Source organism: Malania oleifera, chromosome 8 (genome assembly GCF_029873635.1).
Source record: "Malania oleifera isolate guangnan ecotype guangnan chromosome 8, ASM2987363v1, whole genome shotgun sequence".
Classification (NCBI taxonomy): Eukaryota; Viridiplantae; Streptophyta; class Magnoliopsida; order Santalales; family Ximeniaceae; genus Malania; species Malania oleifera.
In genome coordinates, this window is record NC_080424.1 from 86,340,739 (window position 1) to 86,355,381 (window position 14,643).

At 33.1% G+C, this 14,643-nt stretch overlaps 2 protein-coding genes across 5 annotated transcripts in view; one reads left to right on the forward strand and one right to left on the reverse strand.

The window, feature by feature from the left end:
- Nucleotides 1-927: 927 nt before the first annotated feature.
- On the reverse strand, nt 928-10,863 carry LOC131162792 (uncharacterized). The gene is made up of 6 exons (XM_058119391.1): nt 10,787-10,863; nt 6,968-7,113; nt 6,405-6,883; nt 6,095-6,206; nt 1,992-2,267; nt 928-1,892 (listed from the first exon to the last, which is right to left on the reverse strand). Exons 1-6 carry the CDS (start codon nt 10,861-10,863, stop codon nt 928-930), a joined length of 2,055 nt encoding a protein of 684 aa, XP_057975374.1.
- Nucleotides 10,864-10,891: 28 nt separating this feature from the next.
- The window catches only part of LOC131161330 (uncharacterized), a 44,075-nt gene continuing 40,323 nt past the window's right edge, over nt 10,892-14,643 (forward strand). Inside the window, exons 1-4 of one of the 4 annotated variants that reach the window (XM_058117022.1) lie at nt 10,892-11,090; nt 11,253-11,530; nt 13,194-13,368; nt 14,184-14,267. In XM_058117022.1, the coding sequence (XP_057973005.1) occupies nt 11,346-11,530; nt 13,194-13,368; nt 14,184-14,267 (444 nt within the window). In that variant the 5' untranslated portion in view covers nt 10,892-11,090; nt 11,253-11,345. Of the gene's footprint in view, nt 11,531-13,193; nt 13,369-14,183; nt 14,268-14,643 lie in introns of all 4 variants that reach the window. The other 3 variants (XM_058117025.1, XM_058117023.1, XM_058117024.1) reach the window with 3 other exon arrangements.

The window sequence follows — 14,643 nt, forward strand, 5'->3', positions numbered from 1 at the left end:
CAAGTGAAATTATGTAACGTAGTTTATCATAATGCGTATACATTAGTTATCATTAATATATAGAAAACTTGTAGGAGTCATGGCGGTTCCATATCATCTTTATTAACATAGTTCCTTCCATGCACTACAATACAAGTTCCACTACACACAATGATCTTTTAGTTGAGAGGCATACATTAGGTCCAAATTTAATCTTGTTATCATTATTCCATAACAATTATGTATACAAAATAGAAAACAGAAATAACATAAACATTTTCATTATCGAGCTCAAATATCGATTAAACAACATACATTAAGATTCAATGATGCTCATCTTTTCAACATGACCAATAAATGTTTTGGGCGGCAATCCTTTCGTCAAAGGATCAGCTATCATACAAAGGGTGCTAAAATGTTCAATTAATACTTTTTGTTTCTGTACGTCTTCTTTAACAACAAAGTATTTTAATTCCATATGCTCAGCACCGTTGGAATACTTATCATTCTTATAGAAGAAGACAACTGCGGAATTATCACAATAAATTTTCAGCGGCTTGGTGATACTGTCGACTATTCCAAGTCCTAAATAAAGTTTTGCAACCAATTAGCCTAAACTGTAGTCTTAAAGCAAGCTATAAATTCAGCTTCCATAGTGGATGCAACAATTATTGACTGCTTCGCACTCTTTCATGAAATTGCTCCTCCGTCTAGCAAGCATACATAGCCAAATGTGGACTTTCTTGTATCCACACATCCATCAAAATTAGAATCTGAATATCCAACCACCTCCAGATGATCAAACCTTCGATACATAAGCTTGTAATCTTTCATTCGTTGCAAGTATCTTAGAACATTCTATGCAGCCTTCTAGTGAATTATTCCTGGATTACTTTAATATCTATCGAGCATTCCAACTGCAAAACTAATGTCAGGCCTTGTGCACATTTAAGCATACATCAAGCTCCCAACAACAGATGCATAAGGAACATCATTCATTTGCTTCCGTTCCAGATCATTTTTAGGACATTGCATGAGACTGAACTTGTCTCCTTTTTGAATTGGAATAGGTGAAGCTGAGCATCTGTCCATGTTAAATCTCTCTAAAACTTTATTTATATAACCTTTATGAGACAAACCAACTAGTCCTTGGGACCGATCTCGAAATATTTCCATTCCGGTCACATACTTTGCCTCTCCTATATCTTTCATTTCAAAGTTTTTAGAGAGATATTCTTTAGTGTTATGTAACAGGCCAAGATCATTAGTTGCAAGCAAAATATCATCAACATACAGAATCAGGAATATAAACTTACTCCCACTAATCTTCAGATATATACACCGATCAACTGTGTTTTCTTTAAATCCAAAGGAACCAATGGTATTATTAAACTTAAGATACCATTGTTGGGATGCTTGTTTAAGTCCGTATATTGAATTCTTAAGTTTACACACCAAATTTTCTTTCCCTTCAACTGTAAAACCCAATGGTTGATCCATATAAACATCTTCATCTAATTTCCCATTTAGAAATGCAGTTTTCACATCCATTTGATGTAACTCTAAAACGTAATGAGCTACTAATGCCATAATAATTCTGAAAGAATCTTTCTTAGAGACTGGTGAAAAAGTCTCTTTATAATCAATACAATTTTTCTGAGTAAAGCCTTTAGCAACAAGTCTGGCCTTGTAATGTTCAAGGTTACCACGAGAGTCTCGTTTGGTTTTAAAAACCCATTTACATCCAAATCTCTTGCAATCTTCTGGCAATTCTGCAAGATCCCAGACTTCATTTTGTTCCGTAGACTTTAACTCTTCTTTCATGGCATCCATCCATTTATCAGAATTATCACAGCTAATGGCCTGTGAAAATGAAACTAGATCATCTTCAATTCCTAAGTCAAAATCTGAATCTTGAAGATAAACCACATAATCATCTGAGATAGCAGATTTCTTTTCTCTTTGAGATCATCTTAACGCAACCTCTTGTGATTTTTCTATAATAGGTTTACTTTGAATAGTGGGAGTTGTAATTTCCTTAATTTCCACATTTAATGGAACCATACTCCCACTAGTTTCATCATTCTCAATGAACCTAGCATTTCCAGTTTCAACTATTCTTGTGATATGACTAGGATAATAAAATATATACCCTTTCAATTTTTCTGGATAACCAATGAAATTACCATTGATTGTTCTTGCATCCAGCTTCTTTTCTTGTGGATTATAAACTTTAACTTCTGCCTTACAACTCCAAATATGCAGGTGTCGTAAACTTGGTTTCCTGCCTGTCCAAAGCTCAAAATGGTGTCTTTGGAACTATCTTACTAGGAACACAATTTAATACATACATGGTAGTTTTTAAAGCATACATCCACAATGAATTGGGTAAAGACTTTCTGCTTATCATGCTCCTAACCATATCCATCAAAGTCCTATTACGCCTTTCTGATACACCATTATGTTCTGGTGTACCTGACATTGTGTATTGAGCACAAATACCACGTTTTTCAAGGAATTTAGCAAATGGACTAGGTAGTTGTCTAGTTTCGTTATACCTTCCATAATATTCACCTCCTGTAACAACCCCAGATAGGACTATATGGGATTAGTGGGGTGATTCCAATATATATATATATATATATATATATATATAAATAAATAATAATAATATAATATAGATTATATATATATGTATATATATAAGCAAAAGTTATAATATTAATATATATATATATCAAATTAAAAAAAAAAAAAAACAAAGCTTCTTGAAGCTTTTAAGCTTCAGCAAGCATCTCAAATGGCAGAGAGCCCCCCCCTCTTTTTTTTCCTTTTAGTTTCCTTCTACGTAGGTTTCCTGCATAGTCTCTTTCTCTCCTCTCGTTCTCTCTCACTCTCTCTTCAGTTTTGGGACAGATTCTCGCCCGATCAAGAATCAGAAAATACCGTTGAGCTCTATTCTCTGCTGCCGTCATTTCTACCGGAGCGGATCGGTGGTAGGAGCGGCGTAGACGTATCTCTTGGGGTAAGTTAATTTTCTCTTTTTCTTTAATTTCTTGCAAATTATAAGTTCAATTGACAAACGAATACCACCACGAGAATCTAGGGATGATTCTCTACAAGTCTAACGGGACAGAATTCTAGTGGAGTCGTCATGGGCAAAATCCCAAATTTGGGGTACAGGGGTTATTAAGGGGCTTATTTTTAATTAATTATGATTAATTTATAAATGCTAAAATGTTGAGCATGTGAGGTTAAAGTAAGATTTCTGAAATTTAGGACCCGGGTGAGCGCCGCGGGTGTAATTTTGGGATTCGCAGGTAAAATTTAAAAAATTAAGTGGGGCTGTTAAATGTTAGTTTAAATATTAATTTGAGGTATATGGAGCTTAGGGAAGGTTATATGAGTATTATTTTGGAGAAATAAATTAGTTAATCTAGGGAAGATGCAAATTGGAGGAGTTGAATTTTGGGCGCCAAGGGCGTAGGATTGGGGGTGTTCACGAGTCTCTTAGTAAGCCAGGTAAGGGGAATAAATTATAACTATATATTTAGAATTACTGTGTGAATTAATATGTGAAAATGAACATATGGTATTTTGCCTAAAAATTATTATGATATAAATATTAGATAAATTGTGTGGCATTTGAGTAATATTAAATTGTGATGCTTTGTAGTGTGAAATTAACATATTATGAGTATTAGATGAAAATTGTGTGGCACATGACATGTGTTGAAAAATGTGAAATATAATTATGTGTATCTTCTGAGAAAATATTGAAATGAGAATGATTGATGTGATATTTATACGTGAGTAGAAATTATTTGCATGAAAAATGAGTTTATACAAATTACTGATATGAGTATTTTGGGAAATGTGGAAATATGTGAAATATAATATATATTATTATGAGATGATGAAATGTGCACAGAAAATGATGATAATATTTATATTAAATTGAATTGAAATATACTGAAATATGATTAATGATATGCCAATACTGCACAATAATTGCGGGTGGGTGGTATTCCTTTCCTATTGATGCCGTTGGGGAGGTATGCTCAGTATGGAGACTGTGTGTGTGTGTGTGTGTGTGTGTGTGTGAAGTTCCTACTGATGCTGTTGGGGAGGTATGCTCAGTATGGAAACTGTATGTGTGTGTGTGAAGTTCCTACTAATGCCGTTGGGGAGGTATGTTCAGTATGGAGACTGTGTGTGTGTGTGTGTGAAGTTCCTACTGATGCCGTTAGGGAGGTATGCTCAGTATGGAGACTGTGTATGTGTGTGACGTTCCTACTGATGCCATTGGGGAGGTATACTTAGTATGAAGACTGCGTGTGTGTGTGTGAAGTTCCTACTAATGTCGTTGGGGAGGTATGCTCAGTATGGAAACTGTGTGTGTGTGTGAAGTTCCTACTGATGTCGTTGGGGAAGTATGCTCAGTGGGGGGATTGTGTGTGTGAAGTTCTGATGTCGTTGGGGAGGTATGATCAGTATGGAAACTGTGTTGTGAGATTCCTACTGATGCCATTGGGGAGGTATGCTCGGTATGAAAATTGTGAATGTGCTGAGAATTGAAATTATGTGATCTAATGTATTATGTAAAGTACATAAATGTGAATTTATGTATACATAGATATGTAATGAGTTAAAATGGGAAATGATTATGAGAAATGAAAGAGTATGTGTTTTATAAAATAAATAATTTAGGCGAAGTGAAACTCTCTGCCTGAGGGCTTACTGAGTAAGGTGAGTGCCCTGATAGGTATCAAATGTGGCCATACCTGACTACATAACATGTTAGGGCAGAGGGAAGATACCTGTATGGGCGGGTAATCTTCCCTATTCTCAGGAACTTCGCATGTAAAAATGTGTTGGAATGATTGATTTTGAGAAATGATTTTAAAGGTTATAAAAGCTTGTGTTGTATATCTATATGATTATGAGAATATATTTATTAGTGTATTTTCTCAGATGAAATGTTGTTTTGAGAAGTAAAGCATATTATAACTGAACTCATATGACCACACACTATAAATAATTTATTCCTTCTTACTGAGATGTGTCTCATTCAAATTATCTAAATTTTTCAGCGAACAGGTATAAGCCAAGTGATAGAGCTCCGTGATCATAGGGAGCTAGAACCCTGATATACAGGGTGAGTTTGGACTAGGGAGGTGTGATTCCCTAGGGTTATATTGTTTTTGGGCATGAGATAGTATTGTGTAAATATGTATGTTAATACTCTGGATATTGTATTCTGGATGATATAAATATACTGTCTTCCGTTGTTAGATTGTATAAATAAAATGACTTTTTATCCAGTACTAAATGCGGGTCGAGTTGTACGAATGGTAATAGGGTTGTTGACGTGACTGATTTGTGGATGTTGTCGATGACATGTAAAATATCTATTTATTATTAAAAAAAAAATTTTGTACAAAAATTGGGGCGTCACACCTTCTTTATCAGATCTAACAATTTTCTCCTTTCTATCTAATTGCCTTTCAACTTCATTTACAGAAATCTCCAAAGCATTTATCGCTTGATATTTATCATGTAGCAAGTAAACATATTCGTAACGTGAAAAATCATCGATAAAGGTGATGAAATATCTATCATTACTGAAGGTATTTACGTCAAAGGGTCCACATATATCAATGTGTATAATTTCTAGAAGCTGAGTGCTCCTTGTGGCTCCTTTCTTTGTGTGTCTTGTATGCTTTCCTTTGATACAATCTACACAAATGTCAAGGTCAGTGAAATCCAAATTTGGAAGTATTTCACTCTTTACTAATCTTTCCAGTCTTTCTTTGGAAATATGACCTAATCGTTTATGCCACAAGTAAGCAAATCATTCATTCACTAAACTTCATTTAGTACCAATACTATGATGCGAGGTTAAAAGTGTTTCAACATAATGATTATCAAGTTTTTAACTTATATAATCCATCACAGAGCATACCACAACCAACCATATAGGTATCCTTAAATAAACTGAAACATCCTTTATTAAAATTACAAGTGTATCCAGAAACATCCAATTTAGATAATGAAACTAAATTCCTAGAAATACTAGGAATATAAAAAGTCTCATATAAATCTAAACAATAACCAGTGTCTAGGATTAAAAGATAAGTCCCGACAGCTTCAATTGACACTTTTATTTTGTTCCCCATGAAGATAAACTTTTCATTTGGGTTTATGTTCCGGATTGTAAGAAATCCCTGCATCAAATTAGAAACATGAATTGTACATCCATAATCAATCCACCAAATATTATAAGGAATTTCAACTAAATTTGATTCGAAACATACATAAGCACTAGGCTTACCTTTCCTTTCGAACCAAGTTTTCCATTTCAAGCAGTACTTCTAGTAATGTCCAGGTTTCCCATAGAATTGATACTTGTCCTTACTTGATACCTTCTTCTGGATATGAGAAGTGGATTCATTATCCTTTAAAGATCCTTTCCCCTTTCCATACTTCTTTACTTTCTTTTTAGCTCCTTGATTGTTCACATAATCAATAGAGTAAATTCCTTCATTGTTCAGTCGTGTTTCCTCTTGAACTAACATACTGTGCAATTCATGCACATTCCATTTATCTTTCATGGGGTTATAGTTCATTTGAAACGGTCCATACTCAGTCGGTAATGAGTTTAAAATGAACTGTACAAGGAAATTTTTATTCACATCCATTCCCAAAGTCTTAAGTTTTGCTACAATATTTTTTATTTCAACAACATGCTCATGCATAGTACGTGAATCATCAAACTTCATGGTGGTTAACGTACCCATAAATATCCCAGCAAGAGACTTATCTGCTATTTGGGAACGCTCCCCCACAAACTTTAAAAACTCTTTAACACTTTCAGTTTTGGGAATAGCTGTCTTGATGTTATCTGCAACACTCATTCGCATAAATATCAAACTTAACCTATTTGATCTTTCCCAATTATTATAATAGGTTATTTCTTTAAAATTACTAGAATCAGTAATAGCAGCAAACTGATCACTTAAGAGTGCCAAATAAATATTCAATACACTGAGGTGAAATTGAACTTGTTCACTCCAATCAGCAAAATTCAACCCATTAAACATTGGAACAGATGAAGCATGCAAGTGTAATGATCTAGACACAGATATTGCAAAAATTAACCATATTTAATGCTTTGAATGAAGCATTTATAAGATCACAAACATAAATATATTAATGTTTTCCTTTGGGAAAAACACTAATGTAAAGAGCTTTAAAATGATGCTAATTAAATTTTGAATTTTAACATTACTTTGGTAACATTATATGTACTCATTATAAGTATCTATTATCTTTGGATAAATAGATAAAATAATAATACATAATAGTATTACCAAAACATTATCCTTATATTATAAGAACAAATAATCGACCTTTGGGTGATTCTTGATGTCTTATAATAATTTTATATCATTCTAGCATCAAATATATGAGTACTTTAATTAATGATTTAGTCACTTTGGCGATTAAAATTAAAATACTTTAGAACATCATAATGTTAAAATATTGTGAGTAACGTAAACATGTTGATAAAATACTTCTTGATTCATATTAGCATACATTAACATTATATATATTTACTATCACATCAGACATTCTACATCATCATTATTATTACATAGATTTTAAGAAGTATCATGGTAGAATAAAATTAAATATAGTGCACATAAAATAAGTTTGGAGATGTACTGCGTTGTCAAATTTTATTAACCAAGATGTACCATACTTACACCATTATATCTTAGAAAAATAGAAGGTTACTATGCCTTGATTCATGAACTAACATTTAACGAAACATGAACCTTTAATCATAATCGAAAATCATGAGTTTCTACAACTTGGCTCTGATACCACATGTAAGTTTAAACATGATAAACATTATTCATACATCATAATTTTAAGATCTTTAAAACTCATAATTTTACAATTATGAACATTAAAATAATGCATACCTTGATCCATAGCCTCCAAATATATATATATATATATATATATATATATATATATATTTTCAGACCGTGTTTCTTTCCTCATGCTTCAACTTAATTTGATGGATATATTTAGCATAAGCATCATAGGTTGAGATAGGACCAGCCCCTAACTCCCTAACTTCTCTTTTATAATCACTTCCATCAAGTGATTAATAATGTATCATAATTATAGACTTCTCATATTCCGATATGTCATTATAACTTTACAAAATTTTGAGATCATTAATCAGAAAACATAATTACAATTATGATAACAATATTTTATTTAAAGACCTTTCATATTACCTCAACAAATATGATTATAATTTCATTTGAGGCAATTAATGTCTTACACATCTTTCCACGGGAGTGAACCACACAGGGAAGGACTATAAGAACACGAGGAACTCTCCCCCTTAGGGTAAGTACACACAATGATGCTCATAACTCTCTCTCTCTCTCTCTCTCTCTCTCTCTCTCTCTCTCTCTCTCTCTCTCTCTCTCAAAAGTAAGTATTTCCTTTTCTTAATTCTCATATCAATCTACTAATTAGAAGAGATCCCTCAAAAGCCATTGGGACTTTCAAGAGCCTTATTCCATTTTGATAGATCTTAGAAGTAACCACAAGTATCCACCAACCACTCAAATCACTTGTTATGTCAACCTTCGGGGGGGCAATTTCACTAATTGGCTTCAACACTTGTTACTGGAAAATGAAATAATAATATTTTTAAAGAGTTAAATGTAGATGCCTAACAATGATCTACCACTTTAATGATTTTTCTCATAGATGAATGGTTGCACTTTATAACCACTTTTAATATATGCAAAATAAGGCTACATATATAGCTTCTTTGGAGGTCTTGATGACCTTCGAGAATCTCTTCGATGCTTAAGTTAGATAATTACTTTAGATGAGTAAATTTTGGGGGAAGAGGGGGGGGGGGAGAGAGAGAGAGAGAGAGAGAGAGAGAGAGAGAGAGAGAGAGAGAGAGAGATTTCAAATACTATGTAGCCTTTGCTATATGGCATATAACCATCTAATTATAGGCAACTCTCCTATATCTTACATGGATGATAGGACTAAATTGCCTATTTTTTGATTGAGCTGCATTGGATGGAGCTATCCATTTCTATTTGTCCTACCTGGGTGGTTTTACTAAACCTGCTCCCTAATTGGGAAAAACCCTTGTGGTCACACGAGTTGCATATGATAGATCTGACATGCTCGTGGTCTATACATAACAAACTTGACTTGCCCCCACTTAGGGATGCCTTTATGGTCATGTGGTTTGTATATGACTAACTTGACTTGTTTTTATTTGAGAGGTTACATGGTTTGCACGCGACTAACTTGAACTGTCTTATCTACTCAGACGGTTTTTCTGATTATGTGATTTGCTTGTAATAAACCTTACCTACTCCCACTCCGAAAAACTCATTTAATTATTGATGCAAATACTTAATTTTAGTATTTTTATTAATAAATTTTTACTTTTTTAGACATTCCAAATGGGGGTTTAGGGCTTTATTTCCAATATCAATTAAAAAAATTTATGTTTAAACAACTTTTATTTTTTTCTTAGTTATATTAGTCTTTAATAAATTTTAAACTAAAAATAATTTAAAAGTAATAAAATATATGCATATAAAAAAGCCCAGTGTGTGGACCGTATTCCTTTGTTTATTTATTATTTCTTTTATTGCTTAAAATTTGCATGACGATCGTGAAAATTGTGAAACAGATCTAAAGTCAGGCTCACGTGGCACGCTCTAAGCCTCCTAGTCTCAGCCCCTCAGGCCTCGGCCTGCCACGTGCAGAGGAGGCTCCTCCCCGGATCGCGAGCCTTATGCCTCCCGTCTCGCGTTTCGGTGGGGCGCACAGTCTCCTCGCACGTTTCACTTCCCAACCCGGTCCACCCACTTTAAAAATTTGCCTTCTCATTTTTCAAGCTTCCCTCAGGATTGCGGTCCGGAAATTTTGGCTTATGGATGCCAGCCAGGTTGACCCAATGGTGACGTGGACCACCATGTGAATGTTGGTAAATGCCACCGTGTTCAATTATCCATCAAAACTTATAAGGACTCTTAAAAGTAAAATTCAATTTTTTAAAAATTGTTATAATGGATAAAATGTTAAATTATTATTGTTTTTAGAGTAGTGATTTTTCTTTTTGATTTTGTGAGTAAATAATGATTACTTAATCAATTTATATATATTTTTTCTGTGATTAAAAGAATGTAAAAAGAATTATAATTATATTGACAAAGCACATAGGTTTGCATGTCATTTAAATTTTTGGAATTAGTGATTATTAATAATTTTTTTTATGGGTGTGCGTGCTTCTTTAATTGATTAAATAATTATTTTTAAATTTAAAATAAGACATTATAATTATTAAAATATATTAATAGTCACATGTTATTGCTTTGACTTTTAGGATAAAACATATTAATTTAAATCATCAAATTTGATGTTACATGAATTTAATGCATTATTGCGTAATTAAAATAAAAAAATAAAATTTCCCTAATTTTTATTTTTTTGAATTACAATTTTTAAATTTCTGATGCATACGTAAAATTTTGAAAAATAAAAAATTTCTCATTTTATGTAAATTGTAAAATTAAAATATTTTTATAATTATTGGGAAATTAAAAATAAAATATTCCCAAATAAAAAGGGGCTGATATGCATTTCTAGAAGCTTTACATTTTAAGTGAATTTATGACCTTTTGAATTAATTAAAAATTCATTAAACTCGACAAAAAAGTCTCTCCAAACATGGCTTTCTCACCCATAATTGTGAACAGCTTGAATCTTAAATACCAACCGACGGACGCTGCCAGCTTGGCAGCTCATCGCGGCTCGCATATCCACGCTCTTCTTTGGCGCGTGCGGTAACCATCCGTTTCTCCGCTATTTGGATTCCCGCCGACACCTTAAAGACGGAGTCGCAGAACCGCTCTCCACCCTCTCTCTCTCTCTCTCTCTCCCTCCTCCTTCAAAGGTCACAGAGCAGATTTCTTTCGCCGGTCCACGGTCGAAGTTCAGCCGGAGGAATATGCTGCCGTCGCTATCACTCCATTCCCCCAAAAAAGGCAAATTTAAAATTCGAAATTGTTAAATTTAACACCGAAGCACATAGAACTGTTCTCTGCTCAACTCACAAGCAAGACAGCTCCGAGTCTTACAAGTGACAATTCATACCCCTTCAAACCCGTCTTCATGTCCCTCTCACTCCTCCTCATCTCTCTTCTCAGGTTCTTCTCGTCGCCGTTGAACTCTTCCTTCAAGCTTCTGCGATTTAATTGAGTGTATCTGAAGCCCTAGGCGGAAACGATTCGGTGGCGCAGATGGACGCTGGAGACGGCACCGTGAAGCTCGGCGCTCTGAGCACGAAGCCCGATCGGTGCTTCGATTTGGCTCAGGACGTCTCTGTTTCGTCACCCGTGACGAGGCAGAAGGCTGCCGCGGCGAAGCAGTTCATAGAGAATCATTACAAGAACTATCTTCAAGGATTGCAGGATCGCAAGGAGAGGTATTTTCGTGTTATTTATTTTCTTTAGATGTAGATTCTTCGTCTAAGTGTGTAAATTGTGATGCTTGCAATACTACAGTAGCGGTGGAAATTTTATTAATGTCGATAAAAAGTGCTCGTGGTCCTGGTGCATGATGCATCTATGGTGTATGTTTTTTCTGTTTGGCTGCTAGCTTTATGCATTTTATATTTCCTTCCCCCCCCTGGTTCTGATAGGCATGATTGATCAGCATGTTTCTTCTGAGAGTGTTCAAGCAGGATTCAAAGATGTAGTTTATTAATATTGATGTCTAATAACCTAGCTGGTTAGATTACCCCTCTCTTTATTTTGGTGCACCTGGTTTATGTATAGTGTATGTTTATTGCTGCATTTATTTTCGATGTGATATTTATATTTCTCCGTTTTCCCCTGATTCTGTTGGGCATCGTTCAGTGGCATGATTGATTTGAAAGTAAAGTACGCTCAAAGCCCTTTGGATTTAGCAATGTAATTTTTTGATATTGATTTCTAATTGCCTGGCTGGTAGAGTACGGCTTCTTTCTTTGTTGTTGATTAGAATTTGCGAAGAGAGATAGAAATTATTGATCTTAGTTTTATGTCATTTTGTTTCGGAAAAATTGACTTAACTAAGGGCCGTTTGGTATCACTCTAAAAAGTTAGAGAAACGAAAATAAAAAATCTGACACAAAATCTAAAAACTAGAAATTAACAACCTGTTTGGTTAATATTTATAAAATACAAATTAAAAATCCAATTAAAAAAATGCTCATTTTCATCTCTAAATCAAAATATTATAAAAATATGATTAAAATAATGAAATTACAAATAATACACATTAAAAAAATTACTATAATAAAAATAAAATTTATTATAATTATTTAACTTAATTGTTTTACTTTCAAAATTTATTTTACAATAAAAATTTTATTAGACATGACAATTGAAAAATAGTAAAAGTATTTTGTAATTGACTTTATTATTATTTTTTAAAATTTGTGTATTTTTATTTTAATTATATTTTAAATTTATATGATCATTTAACTTTGATTTTTATTTAGAAGTGTAAAATGAATAATTTAATTCAAAAAAAAAAAAATTTCTGGATATTAAAATTTTTGGCAACAAATTGCCAAAATAGCTAGAAATCATAAAATCTGATTTTCAGTTTTTTGACAAACAACTTAAAATCAGCAATACAAATTGAAAACTGACAACAAAAATAAATATGTTTTTATAATCTATTTTTCACTGTAGAGAAACAAAAACAGAAAACAGGAAACAACAACGATACCAAACAGACCATAAGCTTGCTAGCAGTAGTGAGCTTAGTTGACTGGAGTTATTGTGCTTTCTTTGGTTCCATTTTTTCCTACATTTCTCAGCAAATGCAATGAAACACGAAGAAATGTTTGTGTGTATCCAGCACTCATTGAAGGCTTGGTTTTGAAAGCTATCACAAGTTCAAATTAGCGCGAAAAAGAAAATTTTGAATTTGGAATTATGTGGTAACACATTTTCCTATTACACTGTTTAAGCCCCCCCCCCCCCCCCCCCCCCCAAAAAAATTTTTACAGCCTCTATCACAAGTGCAAATTAGCGCGAAAAAGAAATTTTCCAATTTGGAATTATGTGGTAACACATTTTCTTATTACACTTTTTCAGACGCAGAACACTTCAGAGGAGGGCACAGGAAGCTCAGATATCGAATGAGGACCAAGAGATGATGTTGCGAAATTTGGAGCGCAAAGAAACTGAATATATGAGATTGCAGAGACATAAAGTTGGAATTGATGATTTTGAACAATTAACTATAATTGGCAAAGGTGCATTTGGTGAGGTATAAAAAAATTTAGTAATTGAGACCTGTTCTGGCATTATTTGGGGAATTTTCCTTTGATGAATTGCAGTGAAATTTCTTTTGTAAAATTGTATGGAGGAATAGACTTAATAAAATTACTTAATTTGGCAACTATTTAATTTCATGGCGATGAAGGAATGGACTCACTGAATTGAAAATACTTATTTAATTTGGCAACTATTTTAGTCTTGATAGGCAAGCAGAGACTTTCTGCACAGCATATTCAATTTAAATTGAATCATTTTTCTTGAGTATTATCAGCTTATGAAATAGGAAAGATTCATTGTTATATTGAATCAATTGAACCTGAACTTTTAAATTGGACATGCATAAGGCATGTGGGTTTATTTATTTATTTATTATTTATTATTATTTAAATTATGCAGTTGCTTCATCCTCAACTGAATAAGGGATCCTCACTTAAAAGTTGATTTTGTCAAATCTATTTAATGTATCTGCAGCTGCATGGCAGGCACTGAAGTGCTGTATGAAACATTTGGGCTATAATGTTTCAAAGCCTATGTTTAGTTCTGCTTTGTTGAAGTGTTGTTGTTTTGAGCAAGTACTGTTAGTGATAATAAAGTTATTTCCATTTAGATTCCATTTCCTTTTAAAGATGGTGTCCTAAACCAGAAGATGCCCCAATCTTCATATGAAATACTGTTTTTTCTGTTATTATTTTGTCTGTTATGACTTTATTAGTTTATTGCAATTGCTATTTCAAAGATGTCTTGTGTCCGTTCACTGTTCTTTTTATCGAGTGATATTCATATATGATTAGTTAACATGTGCAGGTATGGCTATGTCGTGCTAAAAGTACGGGGGAGATTTTTGCTATGAAAAAGTTGAAGAAATCAGAGATGCTTAACCGTGGACAGGTGATGCCCTATAAATTTTTAAAAAATACCTTTGCTTTGTTAATGGAATCCTTTGAATTTGGGAGGCTTGCTTAAATTCCTTATTCATGTCAGAAATTTCATTGATAGTTTCAAGGAATTCTATGCTTTAGCCTTACTCAAAGGAAGAAAAATAGATATATTTTTTATCCATTTTTTATAAGCAAAATTTGTATGAATTGATTCACTTTATTAATTATTTACTGAATATGAAGTTACAAATGGCTTGCAATAGTTATGTTTGTACTGAAAAAATGAAGGGAATTGGAGACAAATATAAAGAAGCATTTAAAAAAGCTAAGGTTTGAAGGAAACCTCAAATTCTCTTTTTTCTTTGATAGCAAAATGTAGAATTATA

Coding starts and splice junctions, on each gene's coding strand:
- LOC131162792 (XM_058119391.1), bottom strand. CDS start 10,863: ATGCGAGCCGCGATGAGCTGCCAAGCTGGCAGCGTCCGTCGGTTGGTA. Junction 7,114..10,786: donor CAAGCTGTTCACAATTATGG/GTGAGAAAGCCA, acceptor ATCTGTGTCTAG/ATCATTACACTTGCATGCTT. Junction 6,884..6,967: donor TGCTGCTATTACTGATTCTA/GTAATTTTAAAG, acceptor TGAGTGTTGCAG/ATAACATCAAGACAGCTATT.